The sequence below is a fragment of the Xyrauchen texanus genome, chromosome 36 (genome assembly GCF_025860055.1).
Source record: "Xyrauchen texanus isolate HMW12.3.18 chromosome 36, RBS_HiC_50CHRs, whole genome shotgun sequence".
Classification (NCBI taxonomy): Eukaryota; Metazoa; Chordata; class Actinopteri; order Cypriniformes; family Catostomidae; genus Xyrauchen; species Xyrauchen texanus.
The window spans coordinates 33,624,777-33,647,885 of NC_068311.1; the positions used below are offsets into that span (position 1 = coordinate 33,624,777).

The 23,109-nt window shown below is 45.5% G+C and overlaps 1 protein-coding gene and 1 long non-coding RNA gene across 2 annotated transcripts in view; one reads left to right on the forward strand and one right to left on the reverse strand.

Moving 5' to 3' along the window:
* Positions 1-23,109, reverse strand: part of LOC127629668 (LIM domain kinase 1-like) — a 110,072-nt gene that overhangs the window by 83,918 nt on the left and 3,045 nt on the right. The window contains exon 2 of the mRNA XM_052106871.1: positions 9,245-9,344. Within this exon, the coding sequence (XP_051962831.1) occupies positions 9,245-9,344 (100 nt within the window). The remainder of the gene's footprint in view (positions 1-9,244; positions 9,345-23,109) is intronic.
* Positions 1,377-2,619, forward strand: LOC127629676 (uncharacterized). The gene is made up of 3 exons (XR_007968793.1): positions 1,377-1,891; positions 2,188-2,265; positions 2,416-2,619. It is a non-coding gene; the product is annotated as an uncharacterized LOC127629676 (long non-coding RNA).

The following is a 23,109-nucleotide window of genomic DNA, read 5'->3' on the forward strand; positions in this document are numbered from 1 at the left end:
GCGGGGATGAAGCGTTTGCCGCCGAATTCGTCACGCCCATTTCCCAGATAGCAAAAAATGTCCGCACGGCTTCGTTTTGCCACCATCCCCAAGCTGTCGGCTATAGGTGCGTTCAGACGGCGGGCCGCCCGCTTCATTTTCTCTGGCGGTTGCCTCGCGGCAATCGACCGCAGCCGGCCGGCGGCAAGCCGCTTTGAAATACGAGGACAGCTTAGACTCTCAAAATCGACCAGCCATGTTGGCTATTATTATTTTTTGCTCCAAAGCCATTAGGGTTTATAACAGATTCTTGACTCTTGATTCCATGATAAGGTAAGGTTTAGGAAATGACATTTAAATTACTTTGAAACTCTGAAGCGATTATACAGTAATATATGTAAAATATATTGAATTATTTATACACAGGTGAAAATTGTTTACATTTATTTGATTGATGCACATTGAGACATGCAATAAACCAAAAATAATTCCTTTTTGTAAAACTTACTTGGCAATAAATATCTTTCTGATTCTGATTAGGTTTTAAAATAGATATTTAATACAGGGTATGAACAATTTAGCAGAATAAATTGATGAAGTTAGACTTTTCACCAATGCCTGACTATCAGTGAACAGTGAAAGACATCTGCAACATGGCCAAAATATCGGGTAGCCTATACTTTAATTATTTTTTATTAATTTGCAACCATGGTGATATCTATCATAAACATGAAAATCCCTGTTTTGACGTGAAGGATAAACTCAGTGAAAAAGCGAAATTATCCTCTGGTTTCACAGTTGCGCAGAAATTTCGTTTATGTCTAAATTTTTTCCAACCTCGATTTTTTTTTGTTATTTTACCTTTTACAGGTTTTGCAATTATGACCTGTACAAATGTTTAAGAAAGTGTTAAAGTCCCTGTAAAGGCAATAAAAAAAATCTAAACGCATTATAAATGTTAAAAATGTATTGCTAAAACACATGACAAAGACTGAACAGTGAAGTTCCGCTGTCGCCAAATCTGTTTCCGGTTTACTTGCGCGTCGCCTAAAATGTCTGTTTTTACTCGACGTCTCCAGAATCTTCCGAAAATACGCATCAGCGATGTTCATCGCATTGTTGATGCCTGGTCCCCTGCTCCGACAAGCAAGAGGGACAAGGGCTTTAAACTCTACATATCGAGTTATCTGCACAACTACAAGGGTAAATATTTTAATCTAATGTGGTGTGCCGGCAGATAGCGGCTAAGCTAGTTCGCCACGTGTTCATTTTTAAGGTAACGTTAGTATAGAAGCTTGTTTTTTCTTAGTTTTAAAGCAGACTGTTTGTTAATTTTTGTGATAATTGTGATATCAATTATATTAACTTGGTCTCCTCTCAGTTTCTAATAAAGATCAGGACACCGGTGAAGTCACTGTCAGGGCATTGTGCTACAGGTCCATGAGAAAATCAGATAAACCTCACAGTTGAGTGTATGGTGAAGCTAGAATTAATAAGACCGCAGTTATAGGCTTGTTACTTTAATAGCCCGATGTTCCTGGGGACTCGGCTAAGGTTATTCATGATTAATGTAACTCAAATGAAAACAGTTATTGTAGGCAGGTAAGTTTCCCTAGCTGGTCCCCTCTGTGTAAAATTAGTTCTTATTCAAGTTTTCAACTCAGTCATTCGTTTAAGGTGCAATCTTGTGTTATAAGTATTAGGCTATCATGATTATACAGTGAGCAAGCTATATAAATAAGTATTTAATATAATAAGTGTAGAGCAACAACCGAGGGTGTAAGGTAAAGGCTGAATATTGTAGATTTATTACAATATGTTGCATGTTTGAATTAAAATACCTGTGGATATGCAGGAGCACACACTCTACAAAGGCCTGACTGGAGATTTGCCTGATCTATCCGTCCTTCAGGTGAGTAGGGATATAACAATAGCAAATTTCACTGTACAGTATGATATATCAACCAAAATCTGTATACCAATATTTCATTATTTTCTTTTTCCTCCCTTTTACAAACAAATATTCTGCTTCAAAGAAAAAAAATGAAATTGATGTTATCATAAGGGTTCTTCATTATGAACTTGTGTGCCATGCATAACATACTGTGGATAGAAATTACAGGGAAAGTTACTGGTATGATAATTGTGGTTATATTATATTACTATTATATTTAGTGTATTGCTAATCAATATATTGTTACTTCCCAGATGACAGCGGCTCACTTCAAGAGCAGGTGAAGCAAGTTGGGACAATGTTGAAGACATTTGCTCGCACTGGGCAATCAGGTACAACTTGCAAACAACACCTGTGGTTGTTGGTTTAATTCCCACTGGGGCCACCTGTACATGTAGTAGACCTAGATATAAATGTCATAGTTTAGTAGTTGAAGGTCCAGGACTGACTACTTTATTCTTTTATTCTGGGAACCCCTGTAGGTGCAGATCAAACCCTAATGCTGCGACGTCTTGGGAGTTTGGCGATGTTGTGCGTAGCATGGACGACAAAATGCTATGCTGCAACGTTTCAGTGCCAATGTGTCTGTTGGAGAGTTATCCCTGCCAGGGGATCTGTTACTCCCCCCTAGACACCCAGGAAGATTTGACGTTGCTTGACAACAGTTTGAGGCAGGATAAAGAGCTCCAGCAACGATTTGTAAGTGTGCCGATTTAGTTTATAACGGTATAGGGTAATCTAAAAAGTACAATTAAGATCGTACACTGCATATTCTACAGTCTGAATCCACAGCCTGTCACATTTTAAATTTAAAAAAAAAGAAATTGGAAACCTGCATGTTCTTTTGTGTGTGTATATATAATGTTTGTATTTTTGTTATTTATATTTCAGTGATCTGACATCTTGTTTCAATGACAGTTACTGTACTTTGAAATGTGGAATTAAAACGCCAGATGGAAATTTGTCTGGTTTGATCAATCATTATTCTTGATAAACTGCATGCTATAAATTATATATATATATATATATATATATATATATATACACAATAAGCGCGCAGATCGCTCGAAAAAGCGTTTGCCTCCGACGGTCCGCCTCGATATAACGGCGGCGGAGCGGCGGCTGGCCAGCGGGCCGTCCGCGTATCGAAGGCGGTAGGAAGGCGGCTGCCGCTTTTAAAAAGCGGCTGCCGCCGTCGAACGTGTTTGCGATATCGCCATTCTGCCGCTTCTACTGCCGCCGGCGCACCGCCAGCGGACCGCCGACTTCTTGCTATCTGGGAGAACAGTCCACGATGGGAAAAACTTAACTAAACACAAACGAACACACAGCTGGAAGAATGAACACGAAGGGCAGGAAACAAGGGCAAATGCACAACAAGAAACCAGACATGAACATTCAACAATCGACAGGGAGTGAACAAAAAGCAGGGCTTAAATACACAGGGAGTGATGACTGGATTAGACACAGGTGAGAACAATCAACCAAAATGGCAGTGCTGATGGCAGGTGGATGGTGGGATATGTAGTTTTAGACAAGGACAGTGAAACACGGGGCGGACAACAAGGAAAACGTGACATGGAGCGTGAATGGTGACGGGTGAAATGGAAAACACAGAGCAGACAAGGAAACATGACATGAACGTGAATAGTGAGACACAGAACACAGGGTAGACAACAGAGGAACGTGACATAACCCCCCCTCAAAAGGACCGGATTCCAGACGGTCCTAACCAAAAAGACAGAAATACCAAAAACAAAAAATTACCAAGGAGTGACGGGGTAGACCGGGGGGGAAAACAGACAGATGAAAGGGAGCACAAGGGACAATTAGGCTGTCCATGGGGGTAAAAGGGGCAATTAGGCAGTCCATGGGGGCACAAGGGGCAATGAGGCGGTCCATGGGGGCACAAGGGGCAATTAGGCAGTCCACGGGGGCACAAGGGGCAATTAGGCTCAGGAGGTGGAGCTGAAGGAGGCTCAGGAGGCGGAGACGAGGTAGGCGCCGCCGTAGGAGGCTTTAGGAGCGGAGACCAGGAAGGCTCTGGAGTCTCTGGGGGCAGAGCCGTAGGAGGCTCTGGAGGCGGAGGAGGCTCGGGAGGCAGAGCCGTAGGAGGCTCTGGAGGCTCTGAGGGCGGAGCCGTCGGAGGCTCGGGTGGCTCGAGAGGCGGAGCCATAGGAGGCTCGGGAGGCAGAGCCGAGGGAGGCTCGGGGAGAAGAGCCGCAGGAGGCGGAGACCTGGAAGGCTCTGGAGGCGGAGCCGAGGGAGGTGGCTTCGTAGGAGGTTTCAGAGGCGGAGACCTGGAAGGCTCTGGAGGCGGAGCCGAGGGAGGTGGCGCCGTAGGAGGTTTCAGAGGCGGAGCCCTAGAAGGCTCTGGGGTCTCTGAGAGCAGAGCCGTAGGAGGCTCGGGAGACGGAGCCGTAGGAGGCTCGGGGGAGCGGAGCGCTGTAAGGCTCGAGAGGCGGAGCCCTGGGTGGCTCGAGACGCTCGAGAGGCGGAGCCCTGGGTGGCTCGAGAGGCGGAGCCCTGGAAGGCTTGGGAGGCGGAGCTCTGGAAAGCTCGGAAGGCGGAGCTCTGGAAAGCTCAGGAGGCTCGGAAGGCGGAGCTCTAGAAAGCTCGGGAGGCGGGGCTCTGGAAAGCGGGGCTCTGGAAAGCTCGGGAGGCGGGGCTCTGGAAAGCTCGGGAGGCGGAGCTCTGGAAAGCTCGGGAGGCGGAGCCCTAGAAGGCTCTGGGATGTCTGAGAGCAGAGCCGTAGGAGGCTCGGAAGGCGGAGCTCTAGAAAGCTCGGGAGATGGAACTCTGGAAAGCTCGGGAGGCATTGGCCCTTGGATGGTCATGGCTGCTGGCACTTGCTCAGGGACGGTCATGGCTAATGGCGCTGGCTCAGGGACGGTCATGGCTGCTGGCGCTGGCTCAGGGACGGTCATGGCTGCTGGCGCTGGCTCAGGGACGGTCATGGCTGCTGGCGCTGGCTCAGGGACGGTCGAGGCTACAGGCACTGGCTCTGGGACGGTAGAGGCTACAGGCACTGCCTCTGGGACGGTAGAGGCTACAGGCACTGGCTCTGGGACGGTAGAGGCTACAGGCACTGGCTCTGGGACGGTAGAGGCTACAGGCACTGGCTCAGGGACATTGGGGCCTAGTGGCTCTGGCAGGAAGACTGGGGCAGGCGTGTACCGGGAGGCGGAAGCCCGTCTTCTCTCCCTCCTCCGGGCAGACGAAGTGGACCGTGGGGGTTCTGGGAGCGCGACTGGCGCAGGGGTCAGTTCGCTGCCAGGTGGAGCTGGTGTTACAGGGGACGTTGGGGGTGGCTGAAGAGACTCCCCTGTGGATGGCGAGGTAGGGTCCTTCTCAGCAACGCCAACAGAGAGCGGTGAGTCGCACACCAGCAGGGTCGCCACCAGGAAGTCGCGGAGTATCCAGCCATGCGTCGCCTGTGGCAGCCGCTCCTTCAGCGACGGGTCCAAGTTGTCCCTAAAGAAGACCACCAAGGCTGAGTCAGGAAAGGCTGCGGCGCTCGCCAGACGGAGAAAGTCCCAAATGTGGTCTTCGATTGGGCGGTCCTCTTGCCTTAAATCGAGCAGGCGGCGTCTAGCTCGTATAACCGCTGGATCCATAGGTGGTCGATTGTTCTGTGACGAATGCAGGAGAAGGCAGACAGGGGTTGCGGGTCCAAAAGCAGGTTTTATTAACAAACTAGCAAAATAAACAAACATAAGAACAAAAGAACAGTCCACGATGGGAAAAACTTAACTAAACACAAACGAACACACAGCTGGAAGAATGAACACGAAGGGCAGGAAACAAGGGCAAATGCACAACAAGAAACCAGACATGAACATTCAACAATCGACAGGGAGTGAACAAAAAGCAGGGCTTAAATACACAGGGAGTGATGACTGGATTAGACACAGGTGAGAACAATCAACCAAAATGGCAGTGCTGATGGCAGGTGGATGGTGGGATATGTAGTTTTAGACAAGGACAGTGAAACACGGGGCGGACAACAAGGAAAACGTGACATGGAGCGTGAACGGTGACGGGTGAAATGGAAAACACGGAGCAGACAAGGAAACATGACATGAACGTGAATAGTGAGACACAGAACACAGGGTAGACAACAGAGGAACGTGACAGTTACTGCTCTGTAGCCATGTTGTAAAAGAGAGCATGTTGTGAAAACAGTCTGTGGAAAAGTTTAGCCAAAATCATGTGAATAAATGCAATGTAAATGTAACTATAAATAATGTACTATTTATAATGTAACTATAATTTAACTATATATGTGTTAACGATGGCGCTGCGAATGGCCGCCTCGGTGTGGAACTCTCCGATTCTTTTGTTGTTTTTGTTTGTTTGTCTTGTGTTTAGTAATCATTTTCCAATCAGTTTTACCAGGGACGAACTGTTGAACATTCAGCAGCATATACAAGACAATCTTTTCCTGGTTTTTGACTATTTGGATGCTTTGCTGGACATTTTAGTCAGAGGCGCAGCTGTGCTGTTTAAGAGACGCAGTTGAGGAAGATGAGCTGGTGCGCTAGTTAAGTACCATCAGCGTGGATTTCGAACAGCGCTACCAAGTATTCATCTTGCAAATCTCTGCTCTCTTACTACATCTCCTTGCCCATATAATCAAGGACTTATCGACCTCTGCTGCCTTGTGCTTCACTGAAACCTGGATGAGTAAAGCAATTCCGGACAGTGCATTACATCTGCCGGGCTTTCAGCTGTTTAGAGCGGATCGCATCGCGGATTTAACGGGGAAACCTGAGGAGGTGGAACATGCTTTTACATCAATGAAAGTTGGTGTACAGATGTAATAATGTTAAAGATGCGCTGTCCTAATTTGGAAACGCTCTTTATTAACTGTATGCCGTTCTACTCGCCACGGGAGTTTTCTTCGTTTATTCTGGTAAGTGTTTATATTCCGCCACAAGTGTGTGTGAATGCAGCATTGCAACAGCTGGCTGATCAAATCACAGACACCGAACAACAACACCCGGACTCACTTGTTAATATTCTCTGCGATTTTAACAAAGCAAACCTCACATGTGAACTGCCGAAATACAAACAGCACATTACATGCCACACCAGAGATTGAAATGTACTGGATCATTGCTATACAGCATTAAAGGATGCATATCACTCTGTCCCGAGAGCAGCTTTGGGACTCTCTTATCATTGTCTGGTTCACCTTCTTCCAACCTACAGGCAGAAATTAAATCAGCTAAACCTGTAGTAAGGACTGTAAATAAGGGGACCAATGAAGCAGAGCTGGAACTACAAGCCTGCTTTGACTGCTCTGATTGGAGTGTATTTGAGGCTGCAGACATCAAACTGGACAAGCTCACAGATACTGTTACATCATATATCAGTTTCTGTGAATATATGTGCATTCCTACTAGGATTTATTTAACATAAAACAACGACAAATCATGGTTTACATCATAACTTATTCAGCATTATCAGGCCAAAGAGGATGCTAACAGGGGTGGGGATAATGTCTTGTACAATCAGGCCAGGAACACACTGAATAAAAGAAATCAGAGTGGCTAAAAGAAGATACTCTGAGAAGCTGAAAAACAAGTTTTCAGCTAAAAACCCAGCATCAGTATGGAGTGTCTTCCGAAAACAAAAGAAAATGAAAGCACAGGGGCCCAGACAGCGTTTCACCTGCTTGTTTTAAATCCTGTGCTAACCAGGTGGCCCCCATCTTCACACAGATCTTCAATAGATCACAGGTGCAGTGTGAAGTTCCATACTGCTTTAAATGCTCAATCATCATTCCTGTCCCAAAGAAACCCAAAATCACAGGACTTAATGACTACAGACCTGTTGAACTGATGTCTGTGCACATTAAATCAGTTTGCACCGCTGTCATCGGCCTCATCCGAGATGACGATGAGTCTGCATACAGATGAGAGATTGTAGAGCTGGCTCACTGGTGCAGTCAAAACAACCTGGAGCTGAACACACTCAAAACGGTGGAGATGATAGTGATCTTTATGAGGAACACCCCAAAATGAACCCCCCCTCACAATTCTAAACAGCACTGTGGCAGCAGTGGAGTCATTCAGGTTCCTGGGCACTACCATCTCACAGGACCTGAAGTGGGAGACCCACATTGACTCAGCAGAGGTTGTACTTCCTTCACCAGTTGAGGAAGTTCAACCTGCTACAGGCGCTGCTGATACAGTTCTACTCAGCAGTCATTGAGTCCGTCCTCTGCACTTCAATAACTGTCTGGTTTAGTTCAGCTATGAAATCATATATCAGAAGACTACAAAGGACAGTTCGGTCTGCTTAGAGGATTATTGGTTGCCCCCTGCCCTCCCTTCAAGAATTGTACACTTCCAGAGTGAGGAAAAAGGCTGGAAAAATCACTCTGGACCCCACTCACCCAGCCCACTACCTTTTTGAACTGTTGCCTTCTGGCCGGCGCTTCAGAGCTCTGAACACCAGAACGGTCAGTTTTTCCCTCAGGTGATCCATCTCATAAACAGTTAAAACTGCCCCATTGAGCAATAATTATGTGCAATTCACTGTCTAGTCATTTTATATTTTTCCAACACATCCAACTTCTTCTGCCATTTCATTCCCTTGCTTCTGTATATAACAGATTTGTATTTGCACTACACATCAGCGACACATCAGGATCCACTGCAGCCAAACAAGTTCAATTTCATTCAGAGTGTACACTCACAAGACGCAACACGCGGTAACAAACGAGGCAGCTACTTTTTCAGTAAAAGGATCTCAATGCTTCATCACTACACAACTCAATCACTGGCAAGTTCAATCGGAATATTTACTAGCCAGTGACAAATTTTAGTTGCATAGCTCAACATTTTGATGCATATGCGAGTGATTTACTTGCAATGTAGAGGGCTGATTTATTAAATATGTATTAATTATAATAAAATGTACCATTCCCAAACAAAACTTACCAGCCACGAAACTATTTAACAATATTTTCCCAAAATTTGGCAAAATGTATAAAAAAAAGTTTGCAGTATTTTGAAGTGTCCACAATAACATGACCATACATGGTAAAAATTGCAGTCAGAGTAGTAAACCAATACATGTAATTATCTTAACCTAGGACCTTGAAAACAAAATACATACATCTGCAATCAAATTTGACAGTAAGTGTTTAGGATAATTTTAACAGCAATGTCTTACATGGGCACTTCAACCAGGGAATAATATAAAAATCAAGCTTATGATTGTGTATGGAGGAAGTGCACAACAAAGGATAATGCAAACAGATTACAGGTGATATGCAAACTCATAGAGCACCTTACTCACCTGAAACACAGCGTGTGCCAGTCCGTGTTGAGCGCCTGTAGATACTGCTCATCATATATGTGATGTCTGCAGCCCACACACACCGGTAACCTCCCACCAGCTGAACAACACAAACACAATTAATACACAGGGTCAGGAGAGATAACATGATGTGCTGCTGAGGATTGACATCAATGCTGCCAATGTATATCATTTGAAAACATTAACCCCTGACCTCATTTAATCATTCATAAAGCATTTATTCTAATTACATCAAAACAATCCATTTGAACTGACACATATTAGCTCAAAGTGTCAGACTAAAATCGAAGACTGACGGTGAAACACAAACACATTAATTAATGATGACATTTATGCACATATGGACCCTTTAACAGTCCTTTCATTAACACTTCTTACAATCCTTTAATCTTTTATTAGGTATTTTAATGGAGGTCATTTGGCAACCTTCACATCTCTTGATTCGCCTCATCTTGAATGGACATGCATTACACGGAGGAAACAATCCGCTTAAATCTCAAGCACTTTTCATGAAAAAAAGGTGATTTTCCAGGTATTCCAGTACAGTGTGAAACATACAGCACAACCAGTGTAGTTTGGTTCCCGAAGAAATCACAATTATGAGCCAGTTCATTTGACTCTACAGCATGAAACATACAGCACCATACTGAAATGGCTTCATCTCAAGTGATTGGTCATGATTTGAAACACATTTTTCTAAAGTATTGTTAACTTTAGGAAAAAAAATTCAATAAAAGGAAAATGTATTGAGTGCACCTTTAAAAATAGGCTACATCACATTTTCATATAATACACACATTTACATAAGGACTCATATGAAAGCAATATACAAATGAATCAGAGACAAGCTGTGTGATTTTACAGAGAAAAACTTGAAAGAAAAGATCAGATGTCTTCACAATATACTCTTACATATAAGTACCATGGTACAGTAAAGGTATCAGTTGGTAATACCATGGTACTGAATAATTACCGTTTTCATATTCATGGTATTATCAAGGAACTACATTGTGTATAGGAATGCCAACCAATACCATGGCATTACCATGATCAAGGTTCTGGCCCTTTTTAACCAAAGAATATCCATCGGTCTGACTTTTCCATAACTTTTCCATTTGTTTGTGATTATTGGATAGATTTTAAAAAGTAAAAAGCTATTTATAGCCAAATAAAATGTTTTAGAGCGAAGTGTAACTAGAAAAAAAAAAGATTGTATTTAGTATAGACATTTCCATGATTTTTCCACAAGTTTATATTCATTTTGCTGACTTTTCCAGACCTGCAAATCACAATTAAAAAATTCCCTGATACTTGCAGGTTCCCTTACGACTCAGTACTCTCGACATTGCGTAGCAATGCATATGGGGAATACCTTTATATACAACCTAGTTGAAACCTCTCAACAATAACACCAATACTTGCAAAACTTTCTGCTATAAAAACAGGTGCACAAACATCATTTCCTCAGAATTTCTTCCTTCAAGACAGCGATCATCTCTTGTCTAGAAGCCCTCTAACTTCACCGCCAATATACACGGATTTGCGGGAATCTTTGTAGGAAGACTTTCCGCTCCCCTGCAGTGCTCCAGCGAACATCACAACACCTCGACGCTTCGCTGGTGAACAGGCCTCAGCAACATGATTCCCTGCAGCACTTTGGCAGGGTTAGTGTATCCTTACAAAGCAGTTGTATATTGTGTAATGTATTGTAACAAGGTTCAATGGAAAGGAGGAGGTGGGATCTGGATGAACCATCAAGAGCTTCACCTTGAATGGTCTCCCCCAGATGAACCTGAACAGTCTCGCCTCGTTAAATGTTTCCTGCAGTCCGGACGCTGTCAAAAGGCAGCCTCCCGCAAATCTGTCGCATTGTTCCCCGAAGTTCATAATTTTTTATGAAAGTTTCTTGAGGAATTGGATGTCCTGCTGTCCTCCTTGCCAGAGGATGGCAGGCCACTTGTGGTTCTTGGTGATTTCAACATACACCAGGACAAACCCCAGGCCATTGAACTGAATACTCTTCTGGCCTCATTTGACTTGGAAAGACTACACACCACAGCAACTCACAGGTCGGGCAACCAGCTGGACCTCATTTTTACACGTAACTGTACCACCTCTAATATTCTTGTTACACCTTTGCATGTTTCTGATCACTACTTTGTTCAATTCAACATGATTCTCCCATCCATTGTAAAACCGACCCCACCTTTGGTTTCCTTTCGCCGTAACCTCCGTTCCCTCTCACCCTCTCGCCTTTCCACTGATGTCTCTGCCTCTCTTCCCACAATAAATGTATTTTCCATGCTTGATGTGAACACTGCCACAGACACACTTAGCTCTACTTTAACAACCTGTCTAGACAACATCTGTCCTCTCTCCTCTAGACCAGCACGGACTACACCACCCAGCCCCTGGCTGTCTGACGTCCTTCGTGAACATCGGACTGATCTCAGGGCAGCTGAGAGGAGATGGCGGAAATCTAAAGATCCAGCTGATCTAGGTAAATATCAGCTTCTGCTCGCAACTTTTTCAAATAACGTTAAAACTGCAAAAACTTCATATTACCAGACCAAGATCAACAGCACCACAGACACTCGTAGCTTGTTTAGAACATTTAACACACTTCTCTGCCCTCCCCTCCACCACCTGACACGTCACTGACAGCAGATATATTCGCCACATTTTTTACTGATAAGGTTACAGCCATCAGCAATACATTCACAGCACCACACCCTGTCAAACACCTGGCTCCTGTATGCAACCCTTCTTTCCCTATGTTCTCTCCTTTAACTGACACTGAGGTCTCTAAACTCCTCCTCTCCAACCACCCCACAACCTGTTCCCTTGACCCCATTCCATCACACCTTCTCCAGGCCATCTCTCCGTCCATCCTACCGGCACTTACACACATAATTAACACATCCCTTCTTGCAGGCACTTTTCCCACTACATTTAAGCAGGCTCGAGTAACCCCACTGCTGAAAAAACCTGCACTTAACCCCACACAGATAGAACACTACAGACCAGTCTCTCTCATCCCATTCATGGCAAAAACACTTGAAAGGGCAGTTTTCAATCAGATCTCCGCCTATCTCTCACAGAACAAGCTGCTGGATGACAATCAGTCGGGCTTCAAAAGTGGACACTCCACTGAGACTGCCCTGCTGTCTGTCATCGAGTCGCTGAGACAGGCGAGAGCTGAATCGAGATCATCCGTTCTGATTTTGCTGGACCTTTCTGCTGCCTTTGACACAGTCAACATCAGATCCTACTCTCCACCCTCTCTAAACTGGGTATCACTGGAACTGTGCTTGACTGGTTCAACTCTTATCTCTCAGAAAGGTCCTTTGAGGTAGCATGGAGAGGGGAAGTATCCAAGCCACACAAGTTACTTACTGGGGTACCTCAGGGATCAGTGCTTGGGCCACTTCTCTTCTCCATATACACAACATCACTGGGACCCATCATCCAGTCACATGGTTTCTCTTACCACTGCTACGCTGATGACACGCAACTCTACTTGTCTTTCCAGCCCAACGACACCACAGTGACAGCTCGAATCGCTGCCTGTCTGGCAGATATCTCGGCCTGGATGAAGGAACACCACCTTCAACTCAACCCTGCCAAGACCGAACTCCTTGTCTTTCCAGCCAACCCTGCTGTTGAACACAACATCACCGTGCAGCTGGGTCCAACTACAGTTTCGCCTTCCAAAACGGTCAGAAATCTAGGGGTAACCATTGATGATGAGCTAAATTTCACAGACCACATTTCAAAAACTGCAAGATCTTGTAGATTTACACTCTACAATATCAGGAAGATTAGACCCTTCCTCTCTGTACATGCCACACAACTGCTCGTTCAGTCCCTTGTCATAACTAGACTGGACTACTGTAACGCTCTCATTGCAGGCCTTCCTGCATGTGCTATTAGACCTCTCCAAATGATCCAGAATGCAGCAGCAGGTCTGGTCTTTAATGAACCTAAGAGAGCACATGTTACACCACTCTTTGTCTCTCTCCACTGGCTGCCGGTTCATGCCCGTTTTAAATTCAAGGCCCTGATGCTGGCATATAAAACAGTCATTGGGTCTGCTCCAGCATACCTTAAAACATTTATGCAGAGCTACGTTCCCACCAGAAGCCTGCGGTCGGCTAAGGAACGTCGCCTTGTCGTACCAAAACAAAGAGGCACCAAAACACTTTCCAGGACTTTCAGTTTCATCATACCACATTGGTGGAATGACCTTCCCGACTCAATCCGGGAAGCTAACTCACTCTCTAGCTTCAAAAAACGGCTAAAAACACATCTTTTCCAAAAGCACTTAACCGGTCAATAAAAAAAAAAAAAAAAAATTATATATATATATATGTATATATATATTTACATTTCTTGTTGCACTTAAATCTGTTTTGTATACTATTATGATGATAGTGAAACTTTGTAGTATGGCACTTTTTGTACCACTGTCTCCCTAAGATGATTCGCTGATGTTCTTCCTCTTTTGTAAGTCGCTTTGGATAAAAGCGTCTGCCAAATGAATAAATGTAAATGTAATGTAAATGTAACTCTCCAAGTCCTGGTGCGTGCCCTTATCAGCATCCTCTTTAATGTGGATCATGGGGAAGAAAATAGTTATGCCCATTTACCCCCTGTGGAGGAGGTGGTAACGGCACACTTCTGCCCAGCAAGTAACAAGGCGTGGAAATCCCACCCCATAAATACTTCCAAACCGTGTCGACAAATGACCGCACTGGCAGGAAAAGCTTACGCAGCGGCAGGACAAGCTCGATCAGCGCTCCACACAATGATGGTGCTCCAGTTATTTCAAGCCAAGCTCCTAAAGCAAATGGACACGCACGGCTTCCATCCAGAGACATTCAAAGAGCTCCACGCCGCTACAGATTTAGTGCTGCATGCCACGAAAGTCCCTGCGCAGGCCATCGGCAAGTCCATAGGCAACCTAGCAGTGCTGGATCAACATATATGGTTGAACCTCACAGAAATGTGTGATAAAGTATAAGCCACACTTTTGGATGCTTCAGTGTCTCCAGCCGGCCTCTTTGGCAGCTCTGTGAATAAGTTTGCTGAGCGTTATGTCAGGGACTCTGAACCTTGAAACACTTTATGCCCAAATGGGGTATATAACAGCCGGTTCCTGCTTGATCTGTTTCGAGCCAGCGCCCGACTAAAACCCCCTTACCTGCTGCCTCATCGGCACCTGCGTATCAGCGCGTGCAGCAAAAATGCTCCAGAAGGGCACAACCCTTTGAAGTGGAAATTAGAGCCAGCAGTTCCCTCCAAGTCTGCTCCAAAAAAAAAAAAAAAGGCTTGACTGGAGACATAAAACACTGTTCCCATCTCCCCACTACTGGTTGTCGGGAAAGGAATCTTGTTGTTCATAATATTGTTCAAAATGTTTCTGTGTCTTGCACTCAAATAAATGCAATACAAAATGCAATAAGTGCAAAAAAGAATACAGAACTCTTTGCAAATGCATGAGATGCTCACACATTCACAATAAGAAGCCCTTTTCCTCTTCAAAGCCAACACATTATGTGCAACCGCTTACCTATAGTGAGCGACGCATCGTTTAATACAGTGAGCAAACTAAATTGCCCTCTGTCCCATTAAGCGGTTGCGAGCCCTAACAGGTATTTCAGAATGGGTGCAAAAAACTATCGAACATTGTTACACAATCCAATTTGCACGCCAGCCACCCCGTTTCAACTGCTTTCTGTCTTCCACGGTTTCACCAAAGATGCACCGGTGTTTTACGAGCAAAATACACAATCTCATCATGAAAAACGCAATAGAGATTGTGCCAAATTGTCAAGCACAAAAAGGGTTTTACAGCCAATATTTTCTTGTTCCAAAGAAAGACGTGGATCCTGGATCTGAGGATTCACTCAAAATACGCCCATTCAAACTGATTTCTCAGAAACGGATCTTATCACATGTACCCCACCATGATTGGTTTGCATAGATAGATCTGAAGGATGTGTACATTCATATCAAATTTGTACGACATCACAGGATTTTTCTGAGATTCGTGTTCGAGGGAACAGCATATCAATTCAAAGCCCATCCCTACAGACTGACTCTGGCTCCTCGCACATTCACGAAGTGCATCGATGCGGTTCTCGCCCCTCTGAGACTGAGCGGCATGCGCATCTTGAACTACCTCAACGATTGGCTGTTACTGGCACAATCAGAGGCTCTGTTATGCCAGCAAAGAGACTTACTGCTTCAACATCTAAACTGCTTGGGCCTCAATGTGAACTTACATACATAACCTCATTTCCCTGAGACAAATGGCACGAGACATTGTGAACGCAAGCCAAACAACAAGACTCAGAGTTCTTGAGGTACGAGCGATGTGCTCCTTGTTCTCAGTCAGAAATTCTGAGGAAATTATGTTTGTGCACCTGTTTTTTATAGCAGACAGTTTCGTGCCAAAACCGGTGGGGCACAAACACCATAGTTAATATTACAATATTGGCATTATTGTAGAGAGGTTTCAACTAGGTTGTATAAGAAGGTATTGCCCATATGCATACCTTCCTCTCAGGGAACTGAGGTTATGTACATAACAGAGACGTTTTCCGTGACATCGGAGCCCTGAAGTGTGTATATGGGTATGTATGCAGGTGAGTGTGTGTATGTATATGTATAATTATTTATTTTTTATTCTTTTTTTTTTATTCTTTTTTGTTATAATTACCTATGTCTTGCTGCTGTTTTTGGTATTGTTTGTATTGTTGTAGACTGGAAGCTCCTGTCACCAAGACAAATTCCTTGTATGTGTAAGCATACTTGGCAATAAAGCTGATTCTGATTCTGAAATGGTCCAACAAATATGGTATTACCACAGCACATATCCACACAAACATGGTATAACCATGGTGTGTATCCAAAGAACATGGTATTGTCATGGTTTGTCAAAACAAATTATATTACCACCGTACATGTCCAAAAAAATGGTATTACCATGGTACTTCCGTGTCATTTATTGTCATGGTTTACCCAACAAACAAAGAAATGGTATCACAACCACAATTGTCCAAAAAATAAAACACAGTAAAACCATGGCACATGTCCAACCTATATGTTATAAACATGGTATGTGTCCGAAAAATGTAGTATTGTCATGATACCTCCAAAAATATTAATATTACCAAATATGTCCAAAAAAACATGGTATTACCATGGTACGTCTCCGAAAAACTTGGTATTGTCATGTTTGCCCAACAAACAAAAAACTGGTATTACTGTCACGATTCCCCGTTGTCTGCTCAGTGTTTCTCCCCTGTCACCTGTCCCGAACTACACTGGCAGTGATGAGGGCAGGGGATTATGGGAAGTGTAGTTCGAGACAGGTGACAGGGGAGAAACACTGAGCAGACAACGGGGAATCGTGACAATTACAACCATAAACTTCCAAAAAAAATACAAATCTGGTATTACCATGGTACAAGTAATAAAAATGTGTATTGCTGTAGTACAGGTACAAGAAGACATATTACCATGGTACATGTCTTAAAAAAGGTGGTATTACCATGGTACATTTCCAAACCATGGTGTGTATCCAAAAAACTTGATATTGTCATGGTTTGTAAAAAAAAAAATAACTGGTATTACCATGGTAAATGTCCACACAAAAAATGTGTATTACTGTAGTACGTGTTCAAAAAAAACATGGTATTTTCATGGTATATGTGCCAAAAACCATGATACATGTCAAAATATGTTGGTATTGTCATGGTATGTCCACAAATATTGACATGACTATGTTACATGTCCAAGAAAACCTGGTATTACCAGAGTACATGTCTTAAAAAGGTGGTATTACCATTGTATATGTCTTAAAAAGGTGGTATTACCATGGTAAATGTCTTAAAAACATGGTACTACCATGGTACATGTCTTAAAAAGGTGGTATTACCAGAGTACATGTCTTACAAAGGTGGTATTACCATGGTACATGTCTTAAAAAGGTGGTATTAATTTAATTTAATTCAATTTAATTTATCAATTGTCACACATTATACATACATTTCTGCATATACATGGTGAAATTATTTATTTTTCACATATCCCAGCTAAGCTGGGGTCAGAGTTCAGGGTCAGCCATGATACGGTGCCCCTGGAGCATAGGTTTAAGGGCCTTGCTCAAGGGCCCAACAGTGGTGTCTTGGTGGTGTTGGAGCTTGAACCCCTGACCTTCTGGTCAGTAACCCAGAGCCTTAACCGCTGAGCCACCACTGCCCTATTACCATGGTAAATGTCTTAAAAACATGGTATTACCATTGTACATGTCTTTAAAAGGTGGTATTACCACAGTACATGTCTTAAAAAGGTGGTATTACCATGGTACATTACTTTTTTGTTTATTGTTTGTGTATCAATATCAATATGACACTGACTTTTTCTTTTCTGGATCAACAACTGTTATACATGTGAAAGAAACTAACTCCAAACCATGGTGTGTATCCAAAAAACTTCTATTACCATGGTAAATGTCCACACAAAAAATGTGTATTACTGTAGTACGTGTCCAAAAAAAACATGGTATATTTCATGGTATATAAAAATTTTGGTATTGTCATGGTATGTCCACATATTGATATGACTATGTTACATATCCAAGAAAACCTGGTATTACCACAGTACATGTCTTAAAAATTTGGTATTACCAAGGTACATTTTCAAACCATGGTGTGTATCCAAAAAAGGTGATATTGTCATGGTTTGTACAAATATATGATCTTCCTATGGAACATGTCCAAAAAAAACATGATCTTCAGAAAAAGTGGTACCTGGGAACATGTCCAATAAACATAGTAAATTATTAACTTTTTTTTGTTTATTGTTTGTGTATCAATATCAACATGACACTGACTTGACCTTTTCTGGATCAACAGCTGTTATACATGTGAAAGAAACTAACACAACACTAAGACAACTGGGCCAAAATAAGTGTTTCCCCGCACTGTCCCGCACTTCACACACACTCTCACACTAACACACTCACACTCTCTCTCACACACACACAGACACACGCGCACACACACACACACACACACACACACACACACACTCTCACACAAACACACTCACACTAACACACACACACTCACACTCTCGCTCACACACACACACAGACAAACACGCACACGCACACACACTCACACGAACACACACACTCTCACACACACACACACACTCACACTCTCGCTCACAAACACACAGACACACACGCACACACACACACCCACACTAACACACACACATACACACACACTCTCACACACACACACACACACACACACTCACACAAACATGCTCACACACACACACACACACACATGCTCACACACACACACACATGTTGGTCTTCCTATCATTATGAGGACTTTCCATAGATGATTTTTATACTGTAAAAACAAATCGGTTACCTAACGTAACCTCGGTTCTCTCTAGATGAGGGAACGAGTATTGCGTAAGCTAGCTTACGCTACGGGAAAGATTCATCTTTTCTGAGATATTGAAGCCAAAAAATTATCCTTAATTTTGTATCATTTGTCAACGCAGTGCAGCAACTGCAGACCTTGAGCGGGCTAGCTAGCGAGCTCATTGGTTGCTCTGCGGCAACTGCTGCAGCCTATAGACGAACTTGGGCGAACTCGCGTCCAATGAGAGGCGTCCGCGTGCTTACTGCATCAAAGCCCGCCAAAATGGGCGTGGCTAGAGTGCATATAAGCGTAGTTCGTGAGGCTGGAACCCTGGTTTTCATTGAATGAAGCGAAAGTCGCTCGTGGCGCGAAGCACGGCCGGCTACGCAATACTCGTTCCCTCATCTAGAGAGAACCGAGGTTACGTTAGGTAACCGATTCGTTCTCTTCACGAGAGGTTCTCTCGTATTGCGTAAGCTAGCTTACGCTCACGGGAACCCATTGTCAACGCCGTGCGCGCCAAGCATCCACTGCATGAGCCCCGGGGGTGGGGGGACCCGGGGGAGCCCTTGTGAGTGGGGAAATAATATTTGGCCAGCAAGAGTGCGGGCCAGTGTGTGTGTAATACATAAGCACATAGTCGGAAGGGAATGACAAAGCGGCGGTGCCGGTCTGTGTGGAATGAGTCCCATCAGTGCAGCTCACCAGGGGAGCTGTAGCGTATTAAACCGCTAGTACTTTTGCCTGCAGGGCGGGCACTTCCAGATTGTAAAATCTGACAAAGGTGGAGGGGGAAGCCCAGCCCGCTGCCACACATATGTCGTGAATGGAAATCCCGCTGGACCATGCCCACGATGAGGCCATGCCTCTAGTGGAGTGAGCCCTAATGCCCAACGGGCATGGCAGGTCTTTTGACGCGTATGCGGCAGCAATAGCGTCCACTATCCATCTAGACAGTGTCTGTTTCGAGGCGGCGAGACCTTTGGTGCGCCCTCTGAACGAAACGAAAAGCTGCTCAGAGCGTCTGAAAGAGGCGGAGCGCGCAGTATACCATCTCAGTGCTCTGACTGGGCAAAGGAGATTGGCGTCGCGTTCGCTATCGGATGCTGGCAGCGCCGATAGGGAAATTACCTGTGCTCTGAAAGGAGTACCGATCACCTTGGGAACATAGCCGTGTCAAGGCTTTAAAATGACCTTGGAGTCACTTGGTCCAAACTCAAGACACGCAGCGCTGACAGACAGCGCGTGAAGGTCTCCCACACGTCTGACTGATGACAGGGCAGTCAGAAAAACGGTTTTGAGTGAAAGGTATTTCAAATCCACGGATTGAAGCAGTTCGAAAGGGGGGGCTTTCATAGTTTCGAGAACTATAGAAAGATCCCAGATAGGAACCGATGGGGGGCGTGGGGGGTTCATCCTTCTAGCTCCCCTGAGGCAGCGGATGACCAGCTCGTTTTTTCCCAGTGACTGGCCGTGCAGGGGTTCAGCGAACGCCGCAACGGCCGCCACATACACTTTGAGCGTGGATGGGGATCTGCCCTTATCCAGCAACTCTTTGTAAAAACACGAGCAGCGATGACACCCCACATGTCCGTGGGTCCAGGTCTCTGTCGGTGCACCATTTTGAAAACACAGACCATTTTTACGCATAGAGTCTTCTCGTGGAAGGGGCTCTAGCGTGTATGATGGTGTTTATTACCCCTTCTGGCAGAGCGACGGGTAGTCGTTGATCACCCACGCGTGCAGCGCCCAGCGCTCTGGGTGGGGATGCCAGATCGTGCCGCGAGCTTGAGAGAGGAGATCTGCTCTCACTGGGATGGGCCACGGCGCTGTCAGTGACAGCTGCGTAAGCTCCGGGAACCATGTCTGATTCTCCCAACGCGGGGCTATGAGGCGCACCGAGTGACGCGTTTCCCTGATCCTCTGCATTACCTGTGGCAATAGCGAGACGGGAGGGAAGGCGTAAAGCGGGCGGTTGGGCCAGTCCTGGGCCAGCGCGTCCTCGCTTTTCGAGAAAAATATTGGGCATTGAGAGTTCTCTTCTGACGCAAAGAGATCTATCTCTGCTTTGCCGAATATGCGCCATAACTTCTGGACTGTTTGAGCGTGCAGGGACCATTACCCTGGAGGAATATTGTCTCTGGACAGTCTGTCTGGGCCGTCGTTCAGGTGGCCTGGCACATGCGTCGCCCTCAGCGAGCGCAGGTGGCACTGGGACCAACTCAGTATGCGTTTCGTCAGATGGAAGAGGTTCCTGGATCTGACACCGCCCTGACTGTTTATGTAGGATACCACAGATCTGTTGTCCGAACGGACCAGGACGTGGTGACCCTGAATGACCGGAGAAAGCGCATGGCGCGTACTCGACCGCTATCATTTCCAGACAATTTATGTGAAGGAGCTTTTCCTGAACTGACCATAGGCCAAAAACCGGAGAGCCCTCGCAGACCGCGCCCCAACCCGTGTTGGACGCGTCTGTCGAGATGACTTTTCGGCGAGATACAGCTCCCATCGTCACTCCCCGCTGATACCATTCGGCCACTGTCCAGGGCTGCAGAGCTGAAATACAGGTCTGAGTCACCTTGATCGGCTGGCGGCCTGTGGCCCAAGCCCGGCGAGACACGCGGGTGTTTAGCCAATTCTGAAGCGGGCGCATGCGCAGTAAACCCAGCTGAAGTACTGCTGCGGCTGAGGCCATGTAACCTAGCACTCTCTGAAAGTTTTTCAGAGGCGTGAGGCTGTTCATCTGAAAGGACGCGGCTAGTCGCTGAACACGGCGCTGGCTGTGTAGATAAGCGAGCCGTCATTGCCACGGAGTCTAGTTCTATTCCAAGGAAGGAAATTGCCTGACTGGGCTGTAGTGAGCTCTTGGTCCAATTGACTGCAAGACCCAAACTGTTCAGATGGCTGAGGAGAACTGTTCTGTGAGACAGAATCTCCGTATGTGACTGTGCCATAATCAGCCAGTCATCCAAATAGTTCAGAATTCGCAAGCCCTGACTCCGCAGGGGTGCGAGCGCCGCATCCATGCACTTCGTGAAAGTACGGGGTGCTAAAGACAGGCCGAACGGAAGGACGGTGTATTGATAAACCTGGCCGTCGAGGCGAATCTCAAGAATGGCCTGTGACGGGATTTATCTGAATCTGAAAGTAGGCATCTTTCAGATCGAGAGAGATAAACCAGTCCCCTGGCGTGTATGCGCGAGGAGTTTCCTGATTGTAAGCATTTTGAACGGTCTTTTGCAAGCACCTTGTTCAAACCCTTGAGATCTAATATTGGTCTGAGGCCGCCGTCTTTCTTGGGAACAAGAAAATAAAGGCTGTAAAACCCCGACTCGCTCAGCTGAAGGCAGCACTTTCTCTGTGGCCCTTTTGCACAGAAGGTTTGCTATTTCTGAACGAAGCATGCAGGCTGCTTCCGTGTTCACAATAGTTTCGAGCACGCTCTGAAGCGGGGAGGGCGGCGATCGAACTGTAGCAAATAGCCCTGTTTTATTGTGCTTAACACCCATTTGGATATCCCTGGGATAGCTTCCCACGCTTTGAAGCGTAACGCTAGAGGGTGAATGGCCAAATCGCCCTGATTGCTGCACACAGCGCGCTGAACAAAATGTGTGAGCGTGCTTACTGTGCTTATGCATGACTGCTCGCAGACAGCAGGGACAGGCTGTTCTGTGAGTGACTTCCCGATTGAGGTGAATGGGGAAAGAGTCACATCTGTTAAGTGATGCGCGAGCATAATCACGGGCACAGGACTTACATACAGAGAAGTGTTTGCTGGCCGTGTGACAGAGCGGGCAGAGAATGGGCGCGCGCACGTATTCGTGAGCGCGTTTATTGACTCTAACACTCGAGCGGGCTGTGTCCGCTTTATGTGAGTGGGCTCTGATCGGGACACGGGAAGTGTAATGCTTGTGTGTGGGGTGAACACTGGATTGTGGGCACATTTTCTACACATAGGGCTGGTCGTGTGACAGAGCGGCCAGAGAAGGGGCGCGCGCACGGATTCGTGGGCGCGTTTATTGACTCTAACACTCGAGCGGGCTGTGTCCGCTTTATGTGAGTGGGCTCTGATAGGAACACGGGAAGTGTAATGCTTGTGTGTGGGGTGAACACTGGATTGTGGGCACATTTTCTACACATAAGGCATGTTTGCTCTTTACAAGATTTCTTTGGGTCGCCGTGAAAACGGCGTTTGAGTGCAGGCAAGCGGGCAGTATCACCGGCTTGTTGGCTGCTGAATCCACCACTGTAGTAGCCTGAGAGAGGAGGACTGACAGGGGGCGAAGCTTTGACGGTGGTCCGGCCGCGGCACTTCCCTAGAGCTTGGGCTGCAGCTTTGGTGGCGCGAAGGGCGAGGTCCGTCGCGCTTCTTAGATCTGTAACAGC